The sequence below is a fragment of the Aotus nancymaae genome, unplaced genomic scaffold, assembly GCF_030222135.1.
Source record: "Aotus nancymaae isolate 86718 unplaced genomic scaffold, 86718_ANA_hifiasm-v0.15.2.pri h1tg000051l, whole genome shotgun sequence".
NCBI classification, from domain to species: Eukaryota; Metazoa; Chordata; class Mammalia; order Primates; family Aotidae; genus Aotus; species Aotus nancymaae.
Window position 1 is genome coordinate 15,129,654 of NW_026988465.1, and position 20,586 is coordinate 15,150,239.

At 38.0% G+C, this 20,586-nt stretch overlaps 1 protein-coding gene across 10 annotated transcripts in view; it reads left to right on the plus strand.

Moving 5' to 3' along the window:
- The window catches only part of RNF144B (ring finger protein 144B), a 283,693-nt gene that overhangs the window by 151,332 nt on the left and 111,775 nt on the right, over window positions 1-20,586 (plus strand). For all 10 annotated transcript variants that reach the window (XM_021665346.2, XM_064363027.1, XM_012476542.3 and 7 more), the window contains one exon: window positions 8,697-8,757. In XM_021665346.2, coding sequence (XP_021521021.1) covers window positions 8,697-8,757 — 61 coding nt within the window. The remainder of the gene's footprint in view (window positions 1-8,696; window positions 8,758-20,586) is intronic.

Consider the following 20,586-nt stretch of genomic DNA (forward strand, 5'->3'; position numbering starts at 1 on the left):
AGTCTCCTTATGTTTTCCAGGCTGGGCTCAAGCAATTCTACTGCCTCAACCTCCCAAAGTTCTGGGATGACAGGCGTGGACCACGACACCTGGCTTCATATTCTTTGTATAGACATTTTGTCCTTGTATTTCCCCCTTCCTTTGTTCTCCTAATCCTCTCGTCACTCTACCTTCTCTGTCCTTCTGGTTCTCTTTATCCAGTTTTACTCGAATAGCAATTTTACTTTAGGCTGTTTTAAAACCAGACAAACCCAAAATGAGTCTTAAAAATTACAAAAGGATATTAGAAAAAAAAGAACAAAAACATGTTCCAAACTAAATTGTGGTACTTCTTAAGTTTTCAAAAGTCTTTTTCTCATTAGAGGAGTAGGAAGACACTTCAGGGCATTGATGAACTATTTCTTTGCTCATTGATCTTGCTAACAGTCTGGCCGTAGATGGGCATAAATGTATAAGAATAAAATGTTATCTATCAACTTGCTACTGTTTTTTTTTTCAGTGATAAAAATATGTGGTCGTGGTGATTGATAATCACTTTGAATTGAGAATGGAATAGAAGATTATATTGGAGATACGGGTAGCTGCATCAGTTTACATAGGCCTCCTCCTTTGAAAGTAAATACCACACACACATGGATTGGACTGTACCCCCTTCTTTTCTAACTTGCTTTGGATCAAGATTTTATTGTATACAGTTACTACGTGTGGCTTATAATCTATGTATTATTGAGTATACCACAGTGAGGTTCATTTATATATGCTTAACTAGGTTCTGTCTCCATGACTACTACTTCCTTCAGCCTTTAAATAAATGTTTAATTACATAGATGACACATAAATATACTTTGGTTGTTAAAAATAATTCTGATTTAAGGCTGGTTCCCTTTGTCCTGCTGCTATTTATATTACAACATGTGATTCTTCATTGTCTTAACAAATGCATTTATGCCTAACATTTCTTCATCTTCAAAGGATGGCAGGAATGCAAGCTCTTTTCTCTCAGTGCTTCCTTGTGTAGGTCTAGCTTACAGAATTGGCTGTGCTCCATGTATCTGCCTTCTTAATTTTTCCAAATTGGCTCAGCTGTGATTATGCCTCCTAACTTTTATTTATGAAGAGTAGCCTCCTTAGTGACACAGTTAATGCCCAGTTCAAGTTCAGTTTGACCCTCAGTGTCCTTGGGTTCTGCATGTGGGGATTCAACTGCAGATGGAAAATACTCAGAAAAAAAATTGTATTTGTACTGAACGTGTACAGACGTTTCCTCGTCATTATTCCCTAAACAATACAGTATAATAATGATTTACCTAGCATTTGCATTGTATTAGGTATTATAAGTAATCTAAAAATGATTTGAATTACGTAGGAGCGAGGATGTGCATAAGTTATATACTAATACTAACCCATTTTATATCAAAGACTTAAGGATCTGAAGATTTTGGTATCTGTGGGAGGTCCTGGAGCAAGCGTCCTTCAGATGCTGAAGGATGCTGTTGCTGTTCCCTTGTGTAGGAATAGGTAGAAAATGGCAGTTTCGCATTTCAGTGTCATGGAAGGTGGTGAGAGATAGTGACTCAGGAGGACTTGTGGCTAGAGGTGAACCCACTAGGAGCCAGGAAAAAGTAAAACTTTCCTCTATTACATCATCTGGTAGTTTTAGCTTTTGCTCTGCAGAGCTTTTCCAATATACTTGACCTTGTAATCTTGTCCAACATGAAATCATGAAAGGCACAACACAGGTTGTTTATTCCAGTAGCCTTACTTCAGGTGAAGCCCTTGCTTAAAGTTAGTAGCCCTGTTCAAAAGGGTGATGTCTAATTTAAGCAGTTCCCATGTAGTGTTATTGAAGTAGTATCTATCACTTCCTGGGCCAGCCTGAACCATTTGTCTTGCCTGTGTAAAATTTGAGTGATGAGTACATATTCCTATTTCAATAGTACCTGTCATTACATGGCCCAAGAGTTTTAACTTCTTCCAATTGCTAGGTGTCGGTGGAGGGCAGGGAAGAGCTGCTCACTCACTAATCTTTTTTCTAAGTCCTGGAGCACTGAAATGACCAACCTGCCTTTTACTGCTAGTACCCAAGTGTGCACCAGAGAAAGGGTGGGTAGAGCTGCTCTTGCCAAGAATGGAGGGTTCAGAATTTCTATAGGAAGAGATTTAGGGTGGAGCACTCTGGAAACCTGGGGTAGAGGTATGGAGGAATCGAGTACTGGAGAATTTGAAGCTATGTTTGCAAAATAAATACAGTTTTTTACTTAGATTGCATATTTGGGTGGCTTTGGGAAAGTTGGCTACAGTGATAGGGAATCCAAGTATTCTTCCCAAATCCTCCGCCTCCACTTGCCATCTCCTCACGTTCTTCCTTCCCATTATCATGGTGGGAAGCTGCGGCAAAGGAAGGATGAGAATGCCCAAAAAAGAGGTCACATTCCTGTTACTGTGGTGTAAGGATCTGAATGGGAAGGGTGGAGTGTGTCTGCAATAACCTTTGGCTACAGTATGTGCTGGCTGGAGAAAAGTCAACCTTTGGGATAGTGGGGGATAGAGGAATCCACTAAGCCAGAGTTAATAGATATTTTTAAGTTTCCTGGTTGAATTACGTTTTAGAAAGTATTTAAAACTTTGTTTTGAATTGTAGTTAAAACTATATAAGTGGGAAATAAGTTTCTAAGATTCTTCTTTAACTAATGGCACATAGAAAACTAAGCTGCAGTGGGTTGAATGTGTCACATGAGTGTATGGATGTGTCCCTTTTACTTATGACTGAGTTGAGGGAGAAAAGGCAGGGGATGATATATGGAAAGATGATCTTGGTTAAATAATGTACAGAGACTTCTGTAGTGCATGTGAAACAAAGAACAGCGAAAGCAGCCCTCTACAGTGGACTGTGAAGACCAGTGGCCCTGGAATTCCATTTCTCTCTCATCTTTCTCTTCCCCGGGGGGCCCTGCCTTCTGCCTCTCAGTGATGGCCACATACGGTTTCCAATCAGGATTTTTTATCTGGTATGCAGGCAAGAAGACTTCAGCTTGTTAGTTTCACTCAGGTGAACGGGCGAAGTGCCGTTTTTGTTCTCTGTTAAGAAGAGGAGCTCTCATTCTCTGGGTTGTGAAAACATTCTTAGTTCCTGTGTTAATGTGATTAGACATTGATCGGCAAGGTGAGAGTGATTTCCCTTGCCTTTCATGTTGCAAGTCATAGCATCTCAAAAATTGCCCAAACCTTGACAGGTTGTAATGATCCACCTACTAGTGGTCAGTTCCATCTCCAGATGTACTGATATGTTTTCTTCTTTGTTCAGCCTGTTTAATAGCAGAAGCATGATTTAAAGGACCAAACCTAAGTAAAGTAGCGGTGCTTTTTCCTTCTGTCTGGCTTACCAGACTCTGATGGGTAGTGCTTCCCTAAAGCCTATCCCCAACCACTGTTTCATTTTTTTCACTGAGTCTTCCTTTCCTAACTAAAAGGCAATATACATTGTATTTATTAACATTTCTTATGGGAACACACACCACTTTTGTCATAAATACTTTTGTGGTGAGCAGGCTTCACTGTCTGCCTCCCTTTTTGCTCTCTCTCTTTTTTTTTTTTTTTGGTTGGGGTAGGATAGGGTCAGTGTTAGTATAAATGGTGATGCTTGTTTAAATATTATGATCATGGTTAATACTGATAAACAGGGTGTGCCTCACTTTTCATTTTTTTCTTGATTGTGGACATTAGATTAATTCACTGTTAGGTGTAACTGTTACAGCACTCCCAAGTGTAGGTGTGCTCTAGCTTCCCTGGATATGCTCTGCTAGGGATGGAATGGAAAAGCAAAGACATTCATCTGAGTAGGAACTATTTTGTTGTTGTCGTTAAGACAGCGTCTTGCTCTGTCACCCAGGCTGGAGTGCAGTGGCCTGTTCTCAGCTCACTGCAACTTGTACTTCCTAGGTTCCAGCGATTCTCCTGACTCAGCCTCCTGGGTAGCTAGGATTCCAGGCACCTGCCGCCATGCCTGGCTAATTTTTGTATTTTTAGTAGAGACAGGGTTTGACTATGTTGGCCAAGCTGGTCTCAAACTCCTAAGTTTCAAGTCATCCACCCACCTCAGCCACCCAAAGCACTGAGATTACAGGCATGAGCCACCTGGCCTGGCTGGAACTGAGCATTTAATAAGGATTCTAAGGTTCATTTTTATTAGAAATGAAACAAAACAAAATAGTGATTCTAGGCAATTAGTAGCTTTTTGTTGGGGATATTATTGCTCTTATTCTATTAATATGAAACTGAATTTATTTTCTCTTTGAATTAAAATTTGGGTTTTGTTTTCCTCTTTGGAAAGAGTTTCTAGAATGACAATAACGAGCAAAAGTTGTCTTTTGTGTTTAGATAGGAGGAGAGAGAAATTTAACAGTAAATAAATTAGCACAGATTTCAAGGGGGAAGTAGCAAAAATTAACTTGAAATCAAAGTAAATACTCTTAAGCAGTTGATCTGAGGGTAGTGGTCTCTTGATAGTTGAGAATATACTTAGAGAGCTTTGCTTTTATTGCTAGAATATGGATTTGGTTAGAAATGAATTAGAACCTACGGAATAAAATAAATGTCTGTAGTCTATGCTGACCGAAATTTAAAAAACGAATAGAGAAGGGACAGCTTTTTCTTACACTGGAATTTTAATCACAAAGTACAAAATGAATGATGGAAATAGAAAAATCACTAAGCAAATATTACAGTAATAATTATTTTTGGCAAGAATTATCAGTGGATACAAAAATTAGTGGGGAAAGGTTTGATTAGAAACAGGATTTTTGTGTAGTTTCAAAGTATCTCCTTATAAAATACTTGTTAATTCTGAATGATGGAGAAGCTGGCAGATACCACCTTAACCACATTAAAAAGTTAACATCATCAATAATGAGACATGTTGTCCTCATGTAGCTCCTCATGGCCCCAAAGACACGTCTGTGATATCCTTGCCAAAAATGCATAACCTCAATCTAATCATGAGAAAGCATCAGACAAATCCAAATTAGGGGAACATTGTACAAATAAAGGACCTGGCCTCTTCAAACTCATCAACATCATGAAAGGCAAAGATAAATTGAGGAACGGTCACAGATTGGAAGGTTAAGGAGATACCACAACTAGGTGCAAGGTGGTAACCTGGATTGGATCTTAGACTGCAAAAAAAGACCCTAGTGGGACAGTTAGTGAAATTTGAAGACGGCCTAGAGATTCTTTAATTCTCTTGTATGAAAATATAAATTTCATTATTTCAGTATTGACTATGATTATCATTAGGGGAATTTAGAATGGCATTTGGGAACTAAATTTAGAAAGTGTTATCATTAGGGGAAGTTGGGGGAAAGGCATTTGGGAACACTCTATACAAGTTTTACAACATTTTATATAAAGTTCTGGTGTGATTTTGAATGATTTAGAAATTCTTGGTTGGCAGAAGGAAGATGAATGTAACCGCAAGGTACTTCTTTATAATCTGTTATATTCTCTAGGATTATTAGGTGTAGCAGTCAATTTTAGAGTACTTGTGAATATCCTCTAAATATTGGTTGTGGCCCTTTTATGTGCAGCCTGATTTAGTCTTCTAATAATCATTCTAACATACATATTAATAATTCAATTTTACAATTGTAAAAATGGAGGTCTTGAGCAATAGTGACTTAGCTCCAAATGACAGTGGAACCAGGAATTTCACGTTTTGTATCATTGTTATTTTTTTTTAATAGCTCTTATCTAAAGTCAAAAGTATAATAGAAATATTTCAGAAAATTAGTTCTTATCTCCAAAATCCAGCAGACAAAGTCAAGGGATAGATCTTTTGTGAATCTTATGTTTATTGCTTTCTGAGTAATTTCAGCCTTTGGGTGTAGCTTCTGTATGTCCTGCCTCATTGTATGCCAGGCTTCCAGACCAAAGCTTTCCTCATGGTAAGCTGTCAGCAAGTACTTACAAAAAATTTGACTGGCTGCAGTGGCTCATGTCTGTAATCCCAGCACTTTGGGAAGCCAAGGCAGGAAGATCACTTGAAGCTGGGTGTTTGAGACCAGCCTGGGCAACATAGCGAGACCCTGTCTCTAGAAAATTAATAATGATAATAATGATAAAATTCATGATGGTGCACACCTGCAGTCTCAGCTACGTGGGAGGCTGAGGAGGGAGGATTGCTTGAGGAGGGAGTTGGAGGCTACTGTGCGCTGTGATTGTGCCACTGCACTCCAGCGTGGGTTGACGAAGTGAGACCTCATCTCTTAAAAAAACAATACTAACAGAAAAGATGCAAGTCTGAATGAGGGGAGCTGGGGAAGAGAAAGGTGCATTCTGTGGGTGTCTTCATTCCAAAAGGACCAAACAGAATGAGAAGCAATGTAATTAACTTCTTGTGATCACAACTTCCAATAAAAAATCGATTCACCTTATTAAGTCTTAATTCCATACAAGCCTTTGACTTAAATGAGAAATCCAAAGTAGTGTAAAAGACAAACAAATTAGAGATCTATGACTTCCCTGTTGGCAGTAGTGTGTACTTTAATGAAATTTATTTTTTTAATTTAAAATTAAACATCCATCTCTGCAGTTGTTTACTTTTCACTGCATTAATTTCTGTTGTTTTTCACATTAGCATTTCATCTGTATCTAAAACATCTTATCTCCTGTTTGCCTTGTCTCTCATAAACTGTATTTGACTTTTATGTAAATTTCTCATTGAAAAAAAAATCAGAATTTTTAGAGGTTGACTTTGAAGGATTTAAAAGAAGATTATCTGTCCACAAACTATTTTAGATGGGGGTGAGTGGGGTACAGGACTGTCTTCTAGGCTCAAAGAGGGTGGGTGGTTAAAAAAAGATTCATAGAATATTATTGAGGTCTCTTGGACCCAGATGGTGTCATCCCAAGTCATGTTGGTCCATAAGTTGATGTAGCATTTGTTTGTTCTCCACTCATGATGAATTAGCAACAAAGTCAGGAACTGAACTTTGGTTTATTAGTGCCTCCAATCACTTCATTTGCCTGTACCTACTGTCTCCAGCTCTGAATGTTTTTTTATTATAAGTTCTGGGGTACATGTGTAGAATGTACACGTTTGTTACATAAGTATACATGTGCCATGGTGCTTTGCTGCACCCATCAACCCATCATCTACATTAGGTATTTCTCCTAATGCTGTCCCTCCCCTGGACCCCCAGCCCCCGACAGACCCTATGTGTGATGTTCCCCTGTGTCCGTGTGTTCTCATTCAACTCTCACTTATGCCAACTCTGAATTTTATTTGAGACATCTTTTTTTTTCAGGAAAGATGTCTGGGTAGCATTATAACAGATGAATAAAGCTGGCTTTCAATGTAATAAAAGTTCAACCATACTGTTGAAAGAACTATGATAAAATACCTATAACATGATATTGAGCGTAATTTTTTTTGTTAAGATTGCTAAGGAGCTATAATTTAAGGTACCACAAGAAAATGCAACATTTTCTCCCCAACTGGAGAAACAAATTTGGATAAAAAAGTTTTTTTAATTAGTTATGTTTTACCATACTTTATTTGGAATAAGGAAGACCAAACTTGTTTTGTGGTCCTTAATACATTTTAGCTAACTTAGATTCATTTGTAAAATAAACAACTCAACTGGAGATTTTTTATAAGGGAGATGATTAGATTTTGAATGCATTATAAAAGGTGTAATATTTGTTAAATACAATTTTAGCTGCATCATTTTCTTACTCCAGTTTTCTCAAAGCAGATGCCCTTAGTTGCAAGAACATCAATGTAGGTGTATTTTGTGCCAAAAACGGTGATAGTTTAGAGTTGGAATTGTCAGGGTTAAAACTGTGTCTTGTATCAGCTTACTGGATGTCTGGAAGGCTAATATTAAATCCTTTGATTTTCTCATTTATAAATCTTTAAGCTATGTCCATATATTTACATTTGACGTCAATGGAATTAATAGTTTTAGAATTCCAGTTTAAGAGCAGTTAGCTTTTCCTGCATCTGCCTTTAAAAATGATTAATTTGGAATGTCATTCAGTTAAGTATGAATCTCTGTTGTTTACTAGTAACTCTTTGGCTTATGTTGCTTTCTGAAATGGAAATAGGAGTCTAGTTGCAAGAAGTATTTTAGGCATTTCTTTTCTACTAGGGTCTGGGATGTCAGTGTTCGATAACTCCAGAAAGTGACTCTTGTCAGAAAAAATGTTTTTTTTTATTGTTTAAAAGGTACTCTTTCCTAGGCAACAAATGACATTTGCATAATTCCAGAGATGCTGTCTCCCTGACTTTAGTGTTTAAGGATTCCAAAGCTAGAACAGTAATTTTTAAACAATTCTTAAATGAAGATATAGAGAAAAGAAGCATCTTTAAGATATGAACATGAATAATTTTTAGAAGTCCATGTAATAAAATTTTGTTGTCTGGTCTTGATAGCCACTGACTGAAGAATAGAAGGTGATTGATAAGTTTTGTAACTGCTCCCTGGAGCAGTGATTCCCAACAATGGTGGAGGAGTGGGGATGACTTGAAAACTGTTGCATGTGTTTTACTGCATGAATAGTGTAGAGAAAAAGAGGTTTGCAAACAGTTGGTGTAGAGAAAGTATAATAAGCAAAGCCAAAAAGAGAAATCACAAAAGTCTGGTAACTGAGGGCCCTATGATGACTGAAGTCTCAACCTTTTATGTCTCTGGTTTCAGATTGCCTGTTTGGTACCTGTGGACCAGTTTCAGCTTTATCAGCGCTTAAAATTTGAAAGAGGTATGAGCTCTTCTTTTTTTTCCTGATGGTCAATGTGGTTTTACATGTGTCATTTTTACACTAACCCACATGGGAGATTAAGGCAGCTGTGGGCTGTCAACAAAGCCACAAGGGAACCCCAAAAGGAGAATACTGTAATTGTGACATAAAATTTCAAGCCTCTCAGCTACCACCAGAAAAAAAATGCAGACCTGCAGGAAACCTAACTTTCCTTAGGTTGTTTATTTTGTATTTTGAATTTGGCTCATGTAAGAAAGGTTTTGCAAAGTTTGGATGGCTTTATAATCACAGTAATACAAAAGAAAGTGACTCTCAAAATGGGTTTTACCCCCAGTTTTCAACTCTTGACGATCACTTTGAAACATTAACCGTCCCAAACATTTTTACTGCTCCTCAAAATACTCAGCACTTGTTTTTTTTTTGATATTACTTTTGTAATCATGGTAGTAAATCAGTGTGGATATGTATCATTCTTGTGCAGTTTACAATATATTGGACTGATTTTCTGTCTGACTTTGGACTTTGGGTAACTTATATAGCTTTTTTGTTTGTTTTGTTTTATTTTAGACAGTCTCGCTCTGTCGCTGGGCTGGAGTGCAGTGGCATGATCTCGGCTCACTGCAACCTCCGACTCCCTGGTTCAAGCGATTCTCCTGCCTCAGCTTTCTGAGTAGCTGGGAATACAGGCACATACCACCAAACCAGGCTAATTTTTGTATTTTTAGTACAGACGGGGTTTCACCACGTTGGCTAGGATGGTCTCGATCTCCTGACCTCATGATCTGCCCACCTCGGCTTCCCAAAGTGCTGGGACTACAGGTGTGAGCCACTGCGCCCAGCCCTTATATAGCTTTTCTATTTAGTTATAAGTATTACATTTTTACTTCATTTGGCTGTTGACACATCTTTTTTCGGAGCCCTTTTCCTCTTGTCATACCCTAATCTATTTTTGAGGTAAATGGTCTATTTCTTAGTATATCAGGAGTAGGAAAAATATCGTTTCTCCCAGAACTCATTGGACTGGTATAGCCTCATCGAGTATGTTAAATGTGAATCTAGCATGAACATAAAGTTTTCTGATTGCTAACTTTTAAATATGGATTAATAAAATCTAGAGGTGAGGGTGGGGGTACAATAAATGTTTATTTGTCATCTGCCAATAAGTTTGGTTAGCACAATTATCTTTATCTCATTTAATTTTTACAGCTACCCTGAAAAAAATGCTTAGACGAAAAAAGAAAAAAACATGCAGAGCATAAAGAGGGGCAGAGTAGGAATGCTTGTTGGGGATTCATAGGTTATTAATCACAACCTTAGACCTAGATCTGGCTTGGTCTTATAGGAGAAGAACACTGACTTTTTTAAAAATCCAGCAGCCAAAACCAGATTCATCTCATGGGTGGATCACATAACTAAACTCATAAGGCTGATATATTAAGCTATATTTACCAAGAAAAAAAAAATTCTTGGGGCCAGATACAGTGGCTCATGTCTGTAATCCCAGCACTTTGGGAAGTTGAGGCAGGTGAATCACGAGGCCAGGAGTTCAAGTCCAGCCTGACCAAGATGGTGAAACCCCATCTCTACTAAAAATACAAAATTAGTCGGTTGTGGTGGCATGTGCCTGTAATCCCAGCTACTCGAGAGGCTGAGGCAGAGAATTGCTTGAACTGGGGAGGCAGAGGTTGCAGTGAGCCGAGGATCACACCACCGGACTCCAGCCTGGGTAACAAGAGCGAAACTCCATCTAAAAAAAAAAAAAAAAAAAAAAATCATGGATTATGTTGTTTGAATTCCAAATAGTGGATACATATTTGCTCTATGTCCAGATGGGAAGTAGGAGATAGTAAGTTATAATGTTGAACATGGAATCAGAACCAGGGAATCAGACGGATTTTAGGTTTAATGGATGATGAGGTAATCTGATGCTTCTGTCCTGTGAAAAGTTAATGATGGGGGTCATCAATATTGACTCTGTCTAATCTGCCCACATGGGCTGATTAGATTGAGCATTATAACACCAGATGTGATAGCTAAAGATAAGAGCATCAACCATCTGCCTTGCTGTTTCCCCACTTTATCCCAGTATCCTCTGCTATAAAAATCAATTACAATTAGAGCATGGACATTGCCAGTATTCACCCTGTGGATGACTGGCTGGTAGCAAGTACCATGATTTTTGAGGGCTTTTACCTGGAAAAAGTCTAAAGAGTTAGGTTGGATCTTCAGGCTGCTGCTTAAATGGTGAGATGTGACCTGTCAACCACATCAGTCCTACTCAGTCCCTGGCACTCAGTCTATTTACAGTATTCTCATGCTTCCATCAGCACTTCTCCTCTCCCATGACTGCCCATTTCCTCCCCAGCTAACTCCACTGCCCCATATGTCAGCAGCAGGCCTTATTCCTAATTGTTTACATTTTAGATAACTTACTGGTTAGTGTAAATGTCTTTTTTGTAATTAGAATATTCTAATATGACCAAGAATGACAACTTTCTGTGGGTTGTTTCTCACTGATAAATATGAAGTTTTGGTTTATTTTAAAATGTTAGCTAATAGCCTGAGTGCAATTGCGGACCCCACCACTGGTAGGCTGTGTGACCATGACAAGGTCTTTAATATTTCAGCATCTGAATTTTCTCATTTGTCAAATGGGGATAGCAAGCATCTCTATACCATAGGGTTGTGATGAGTATTATGTGAATTAATACTTGTAAAGCTTTTCCTGTGAGTGCTTCCTGTGTCTCATTGTTCAAAATTTTAACAGCAGTTGGCAATAAAAATAACTTTAAAGTAGCACCTTTAAAGTATTCTCAATATTGTTCTCCTGTATATTTTTCCCAGTGAGATAATCATACTGTTCTTCAGGAAATATCATTGTACTGAAATAGATATTATTGATTGTCTTGTTGTCAGTGGGATTAACACACTTTTGGCAGCATCCATCTTTATGTGGGACAAGGTAGACGTGAAAAATCATTGGTCAAGATTTTCTCTCTTTCCCCAGATAGTGGTTGGCTTTTCAAGTTTTCAGTAGTATTCAAACCTGCTTGTGAATGGTTTAATCCTTCATTACATGTGATATTATGTTCAGTCTGGCCACAGTGAAGTTGGGCAGGCCTCTGAGCCAGTCTTTTTTAGGTGATGTTACATATTTCTACTTTGCTCTGTTACAAATTGATCAAATAGTTTTATTCATACATGGAATTTATCTTTTTCTCACGAGTCCTAGGCAGATGCCCCACTATGGATCCCATGCATTGACAATTCATTTTGTTACTCTTATTTTATAGATGAAGAAACTGAAAACGGGAGATTGAGACTTGTGTAGAACCACATAGACTGTGGCTAACCTTCCTCATCTGTACAAATGTTAAGATTCTATAATTTTCTTTCTGTTATTAAATGTGTATATAACATAAAAGTTGCCTTTTAAACCATTTTAGATGTACAATTCAGTGATATTAATTACATTCATACAGTTGTGCAGCCATCACCACTGTCTGCTTCTAAAGCTCTTTCATTACCCCAAATTCTGTAGCTGTTAGCCAATGAGTTCTTATTCCTCCTCCCTGCAACCTCTTGTAACCTCTAATCTACATTCTTTTATTTGCTTATCCTAGATATTTCATATAAGTGGCATTATACAATATCTGTCCTTTTGTGTTTGTCTTATGTTACTTAATAAATGTGTTTCACAGTTCCTTTCCTGTTATAGCAAGTATGAGAACTTCATTTTTTAAGGCTGAATAATATTCCACTATATGTTTTTACCTCATTTTGCTTATTCATCTGTTGGTGAACATATCAGTTGTTTCCACCTTTTGGCTACTGTAAGTAATGATGCTGTGAACACTGGGGTATAACTATCTGTTTGAGTCTCTGCCTTCAATCTTTCTGGGTAAAGTAACTAGAAGTGGGATTACCAGGTCATATGGTAATTTTCCATTTAGTTTTTGAGGAACTGCCAAATTGTAAAACCCTGTAATTTAAATATCAATTTAATTAGACATCTTACTGTCACAAAGTATTATAGTATATTCAATTTGGTGACCTTTTGATTTAACCCCCTCATTTTACAAAAAAGGAAACTGAGACTCAGAGACAATTTCCTCTTAGGTGATTTTGTTTTCTTGTTTGTTTTGAGATGGAGTCTCGCTCTGTTGCCCAGGCTGGAGTGCAATGGCATGATCTTGGCTCACTGCAGCCTCCACCTCCTGTGTTCAAGCGATTCTCCTGCCTCAGCCTCCCGAGTAGCTGGGATTACAGGCACCAGTCACCACACCTGGCTAACCTCATATTTTAGTAGAGACAGGGCGTCACCATGTTGGTCAGGCTAGTCTTGAACTCCTGACCTCAGGTTATCCACCGGTCTTGGCCTCCAAAAGTGCTGGGATTACAGGTGTGAGCCATTGTGCCCGGCCTCTTAGGTGATTTTGGAAGGCAATTTGTAATCATGTAATTCTTCATTACCATCCATTATAATTATTATTGGAAAATGGACATTTCAAGTAAGAGTAAACTTAAGTTAATGAAGTACCACATAATGGAATTTATATAATTGGGATAAACTTTATCTAATTCTGTCCAAACTTGATCTAAATTATGTAAAATAGACTTCTTATCTACCTCAAACTCAAAACCTTTATCAGCTAGGTGACTTTGAGATCTATATTGTGAGTGTATATTTAATGTGAAACTATTTATAAGGGGACCTTCGGGTGCATTAAATACCCACTAATATTGTTAATGAGTTACATGACCAAACTGGCTGAAAGAAAATCTCATTGGCTGGATTGTGAGACAGAATTGCAGAGATTGCTCCTGCTCTGGAAAAATGTAGAATCAGAGTAGATGCAGAACTATTTCTTAGTTATAAAAAATCATCCTTAGTTTTTTTCCAATTCTGATTGCCTGCCAAGTTTTTAGTCTTTAGCTTGTTGTTCAGTGTGTGAATTGTCCTCTGTTTTGTGTGACGTATTTGATTAGCTTGTCTTTTATGTCTTTGTCTTCATCTGACGCAAAATATTTTGAATAGGATGGCACAAAAATCATCCTCCTGCTTACACAAAGCAAAGAAACACTATTTGATATCGGTTAGTTATTCTACCCACTCTCCGCCCATCTGTGACTTCTTCTCTGGCTGCCACTATGTTTCTGGCTTTCTCTTTCTGCATCAGTTTTCCAATATTAACAAGGAAAAGGGAATGCTAAGTTTGGCATGGATTAATGATCACTGCTTTACTTTATAGTGGTTCTCAAAGTACATGCCTGATGATTAATGCCGGAATTTTGTTTGCTTCTTGTTTCCAGAGTCTACTTTTTCAAAATAGTTTTTTTGAAAATTGGGTTAAGATGGACCATCTTGTGTTCTTAAGCACTTTTCCTTTTTTTGTGATCCTATTTTACTTTCTATACTGCAAGTTGCTTCAGTTCCTTGCTAGGTCGATGTGTCTGTTCTTGAATATTTATATTATCATATAGCAGTTGAGAACCCTTATAGATGGGTTGTGTCATATTGCTCTCCTTCATTAAAAAAAAGTGAAGTAGAAATTTGTCTTTCTGTTGTTGCCTGTTAATATTACTAGCTTCACTCCTGTATTCAATATGTGCTTATTTGTGTATTTCGTGTCAGTCTGTTCTATGCCAGGTGCCATTCCAGTGCTTCCTCAAGTTGTGATTCCATCTTTCTTTGAAAGCCCTTTTGTTCTCCACATTCTCCGCAAGGCTCCTTTCATTTTGTGTGTTCACATTTATGATGCTACTCTAGTTTCACCTTGCTCTTTTATTTGTCCTTGGTGAAATGCTTCCACCCCAGCTTTGTATCTGATCATTAAGGTTTTATTCCATCAGAACCCCCTATCTGGTTACATGGTTTCTTTTAGTGTTTTTTCCCTCTTTTTAGACTGCGTGATACTTAAGTACTTTATTGTCTGCTCAGTTTTTTTTAATATCTCCCATCCTTCATTAGTCTACTAAAACACTTTTATTTATTACAGCTGATAATTAAATTAGCTCAAATGCATGGTATTTCCCACAATAATAAAAGTTCATGTGATGTCTGTTTTTGGCACAATAGTGGATAATGGCAGGAAAACCACTCCCGCTAGAAGAGAGAATATACAACAGAATCAAAAGCAAACTCAGCCTATATAATGCTGCTGGTGCCAGATAGGAAAACCAAGGGTTTTAGATTGAAATTTTGAAAACCGAAAGCAATCATTAAGGTCAGATGTGGTCTTTAGGTCTCATGGCAGTTTTAACTTCCCAGAATGTTTCCCAGTAATAGAATACAGAAGTATAAAGTAGTTTTAAATAGCATTTCCTGCCTAGCATAATTTACATGAACATGCAGAGTCTTATGATCAAATAGCTGTGGAACTTTGCTTCAGTAATCAATTCTACTTTTTGTAAGTAAATTGCAGTTCTTTGAATTCTACTTTTTGTAAGTAAATTGCAAGTCTTTGAATTTGTCTATCTCTGATGTAAATATGTCAGAGTTAATCACTTCTATATCATGTTTATAGGAATATAAAATTTTGAGGGCACTATTATTTAGGGGCTGACTTATAGGTCCCTGGTTTCTCTTTTTCTAGATTTCTGAACTTTTTCCCATCTCAAAGCTTCATGTTGTCTTCAACACTGCTGATAGAGAATAAATTAGTTGATTAGGCATTGGTTCACTTTCTTCCATTGTTAAAATAGAATTTGAAGGGGGAGCAACTGGACCTTAAAATTCTTGGATCACTGTGCATTTTGTATATCTATATTTTAACTGTTTCCTAGGCCAAAAGCCAGGAGGTAGAATTAAATTTACAACAAAAGTAATAAAAAGTGTTGAAGGCCCGGTGCTGTGGCTCACACCTGTAATCCCAGCACTTTAGGAGGCTGAGGCGGGCAGATCATGAGGTCAGGAGTTTGAGACCAGCCTGACCAACATGGTGAAACCCCATCTCTACTAAACATACAAAATTAGCTGGGTGTGGTGGTAGGTGCCTGTAATCTCAGGTACTCAAGAGACTGAGATAGGAGAATCGCTTGAGCCGGGGAGGCGGAGATTGTAGTGAGCTGAGATCCAGCCTGGGTAACAGAGTGAGATGCTCAAAAAAAAAAAAACTAATAAAAAGTATTGAACAAAATATCCTGTGATTCCTGTGGGGACTTCACTTTGTCTCAAAGTCCTTATAGATCATTGGTGTGAGGAGAGAATGAGGAGAAGAACAGCTCTCATGTGATAGCAATCTGACTTCTAGCTGGTGTCTACCAACTTGTTCCTTTTCAGTGTGGGTTCTGTGTAGTCCTGTTAGATGCCAGGGCTGCTGATGTCCGATGACCCTTCTACATTTTTTCTATTTCTACTAACCTGGCCTCTAGGCCACTTGTATACCCTGTTACATGAGGTATATAAAGCAAAACTATTCTCTTAATGGGATACTGGAATTATAATACATTTCCTTTAAAAAGCCCAGCTCTTTTACCTTCCATTGGTTTTTCCTTGTATCTGGTCTTCTAGGAGCTGAGCTGAAGGACATTCTGAAGTGTTAGATGCCATACTGTGCTCAGATATATTTTCAGTGGAATCTGCCAGACTTCTATGTCTGGATCCCTGTTTCTTTGGGGGAAGCACATCTCCAGAAGTACCCTGTTGCAAATATCTCTGTGGGTTGTTATTGCTGTTCTCTGGAAATATCTTACTGTAGGGCTGAACAATCTAGAACTTGGCTATATGTGCTACCATTATTTTTTTTATTATCATGGGAAATTGATTTACTGATGCTATATCTTATATTTCTGTTATGTCATTCCATTTATTTCCACAAATACAACATTCTAGGCATCGTGCTAGGTCAGGGATTGTCAGAGAAGGGTGAATCTATCTCCCAGGGACATTTGGTGATGTCCAGAGACATTTTTGATCGTCATGACTTGGGGGTAGGAAGCTACTGGCATCTAGTGGGCAGAGGCCAGGGATGCTGCTAAACATCTAATGCATCATTCATAAAAGTGTGTGTGTGTGTGTGTGTGTGTGTGTGTGTGTACGCTCAACAAATATGTGAGGACATCTCCATGACAGTAAACTATCCAATCCAAATGTCAATAGTGCTGCTGTTGAGAAATCCTTTCCTAGGTGATGAGAACACAGTGATCACCAGGACAAAATCCATGCCCTAAAGGATACTGCATTTGTGTGTGTGTGTGTGTGTGTGTGTGTGTGTGTTGGAGATTAGATAATAAATAAGTAACGTTAGATGGTGGGGTATACTATTTATATAAATAAAGAAGGGTAAGGGGAAAGGGATAGATGGGGGCGGCTATTTTGGATAGGATTTTCATGGAAGACCTCTTTGACGAGGTTATAGCTGAAGAAGGACTTGATTTGATGTGAGCAAGCCATGGGAAGAGCATCAACTCAGGCAGTGTTAAAGGTATGTACAAAGCCCCTGAGGCAAGAACAAGCCTGGTTTCTGTTTGAGAAACAGCAAGGAGACCTTGTTTTGGAGCTCAGTGAGCGGAAGGGAGAGTCACAGGAGGTAATTCAGAAGTGGTAGTCAAGGGCCTGATCCCATAGACAATGATGATGATGTCTCAGTGTGATGAGAAGCCATTGCAGGGTTTGGATCAGGGGAATGTCATGATATAATTTCCATTTTAGAAGATTACTCTGGCTGCTGCAGAAAGAATGGATGGTAGTGGAATGACATGGCAGCAGAGAGATTTATTAGGAGGCTGTGGTAGGGATCAAATCCAAGATGGTACAGTAGATGATATGTTGAAAGCAGAAGCATTGAAAATCCCCAGATTTGGAGTCCATTTTGAAGGTGGAACTGTCAGGATTTCTGGAAGAGGCACATCTGGATTATATGAGTCAGTCAGGATCAGTAGTATAGACTTTGGAATCATCAACATAGAGGTCACGTTTAAAGCTGTGACATTGAATGAGCTCATCTAAGAATCGAGCATAAATAAAGAAGCAGTCTCAGGACCAAGACCTGAGACACTATAGGTTTTAGAGTGGGGAAGAAGAGGTAGATCTGGCAAAGGAGACTGACAAAGGATGGCCAGAAATAGGAATCCAGAAGCTGGGTGAAGACAGTGTTTAAAGATGAGAGAGTGTCCACTGAGTCAGAAACTACTGACAAATTAGGAGAGATATGGTCTAGGAGTTGATAATAGAGGTCTTCGGTGATTTTGACAAGTGGGGTTTTAGTGGGATGACAGAGAAGTACCAGCTTGGAGACAGTTCAGGTACTATGAAAAGAAAAATGGGTGCAGTGAATATATTAACTCTCACAAGGAATTTTTTTTCCTTGAAAGGAACTCATCCAGCAGAAGGGAATGATATAGGAGAGGAAGGAGGGAGTTAACTGCATAAGCAAAATCATTGAGAGTGTGAGGGGAATGGATTTCAGTGCCAGATGGAGGGATTGGATTCACTAGGGGGTAGGTTTAGTTCATCTTTATTAGGAAAGAAGGTGGAGAGTTTATAGACATGGATGCAGGTAGGCTAGTAGATCTGGTGTGCATGGGTTCTCTTCTAATTGCTTGTCTTCTAGGTGCAATAAGGCAGGTCAGCAACTGAGAGTGAGAAGAGGAAAGAGGTAATGCAGATTTGAAGCAAAAAGGGAGCTTTGTGTAATAGGAAAGTATAGCGAACCTAACAATATTGAACGTGAAGTTTACAAAATACCTCCCAGGTTGCATACGTTCATAAATCCAGCAGATGTTTATAGAGCACTAACTTTGTGTAAGTCACTGTTTTTCAAGGTATAGAATTGGGACCTGGAATAATAAATGCATTTTACATTGAAAGGCAATGTGCGTGCACATGCACACGTGCACACACACACGTGCACACACACACACACACCCCCTAGATAGAATCAACAAGTTTCATGAAACTAATGTGAAATGCACTCTATTTTCTTTCCTAATGAGCTCTATTTTATAATCTATTTCATTTTATGCTGGTCGCAACCCATTAAACTGATATCTCAATCCCCATTGAGGGTTGGGAGAAATTTCACTAATTCTTGTGTAGAACCTGCTTCATGTGAGGGACTGTGTTAAGTGTCTTGTTTATAGTATCTATTCAATCTTGAACATCTCTATTTTATAGGGAAGGAAGAAGTCTTGGGTTAGATGGTTTCTCTAGTGAATAGAACACTTTCTCCTATATTATGATAACCCTAGCTGGGTTCAGTGAAAATTAAAGACTACTTCCATTCTGGGTTGTTTTTCTGCCTTTGTAAAATTTAACTGCTTTATTACATGTGAGAATCTCTACATTTGCATTATTTGGATAAAATTTGGAAATCTTTGAGATCAAGACTGTTTGTAGATTGGTTGCTTATTCATGGTTCTAACCTATAGGTTTAAATGCAATTTTTAAAAACTTGCAGCTGTCAGTAACTCTCAAAAGCAAGACTTAGAATTGGCTCAGTGTCATCTGGTTCTCACAAACATAATAACATCAAAGGCTTTATCTCTAGCAATTCTTTCTTTAAAAATTATAAAGGTTTTAAAATTTTTATTTCACAAAAACCAATAATCCCTAGTCAAGAGATAAATCTAGGATATATACAAAAGTAAATAAATTAAAATACCTTTATCCAAAAATCAGTTGAAGTTTGCTTTACCCTTAATATTTTTAGCTCTATTTATTTGTATTGCATGTTTATTTACTAAAACAAAGAGCTTATCTTATTTGTTCATGTATTTTGTGAATTTTTAAAAATTGACAGGTGAAATTGTATGTGTTTACTGTCTACATGCTTTCAAGTATATATACGTTGTGGAAATAACTAAAAGTAAGATGCACATTGTCTATCATATAGTCACTGTTTTTGTGATGAAACATTTTATATCTACTTAGCATTTTTCAAGAATGCAATATATTAAGTATAGTCACAATGTTGTACAATAATCTCTAGCAATTCCAAGTTAGCAGTTACCTAGTTGAAAGAGCAAAAAGTGTTCTTTGAGCTCAGAGGTCTCTACCACGAATCAAAAATGAAGAAAAGTAGATGGCAAAACAAATTGCATAAGTATTCTTTGTGTCTTTAGACACAGAGGTATCAGTTTCCCTTTTCTTTTTTTTTTTTTTTTTTTTTTTTAAATCACAAAGGTTGATTTCTTATTCACTCTATATTCATCTTGGGTCAACAGAGAGCTCCCTTCATTATAGACACTCAGGGTCCCAGGTTGTTGGCACATCCACCATCTCAGGGTCTACGTTACGGAAAATCCAGCCTCCCACACCAGACTTGCCAACCAGAGCATCTACCATGGCCTTTCCATGTGGCTTGGGCTTCCTCACAGCATGGCAGCCTCGAGGTTGTCAAACTTGTTACACAGTCACTCCAGATTCCAAGTATGAGCGTCCCAGTAAACAAGGCAGGGAATGCATGGACGTTTATGAAGCAGCTCAGAAGTCATACAGCATTACTTCCTACCAGAACAAAGCGAATCCACTGCAATGGTTTAAGCACGGAAAAGCCGCAGTCATGCTTTCCTTTGAGGCCTATTAATCCCTTCCAGCACCTCAGAACGTAAGCGTTATTGGAGATGGCGTCTTTGCCGAGGTGATCTCAGTTTCCCTTTTCTTATCCAAAAATGCCGTTCATGAATTTCTATAAATGGTCTGTGTGTAGCTGTTTGACTGGAAGTCAGCTGTCACTGTTCCAGTTTTGGTTTCTCCTTTTTTTGTGCTGTGCAAATTATGCACTTTACTTTCCCAGACTTGTCTGTGCTGGATGCAGGTTTCATATTAATATATTGGTATGTTTACTTCCAATCCATTACTTTGATGGCCTGTGTTTAATGAGGTAT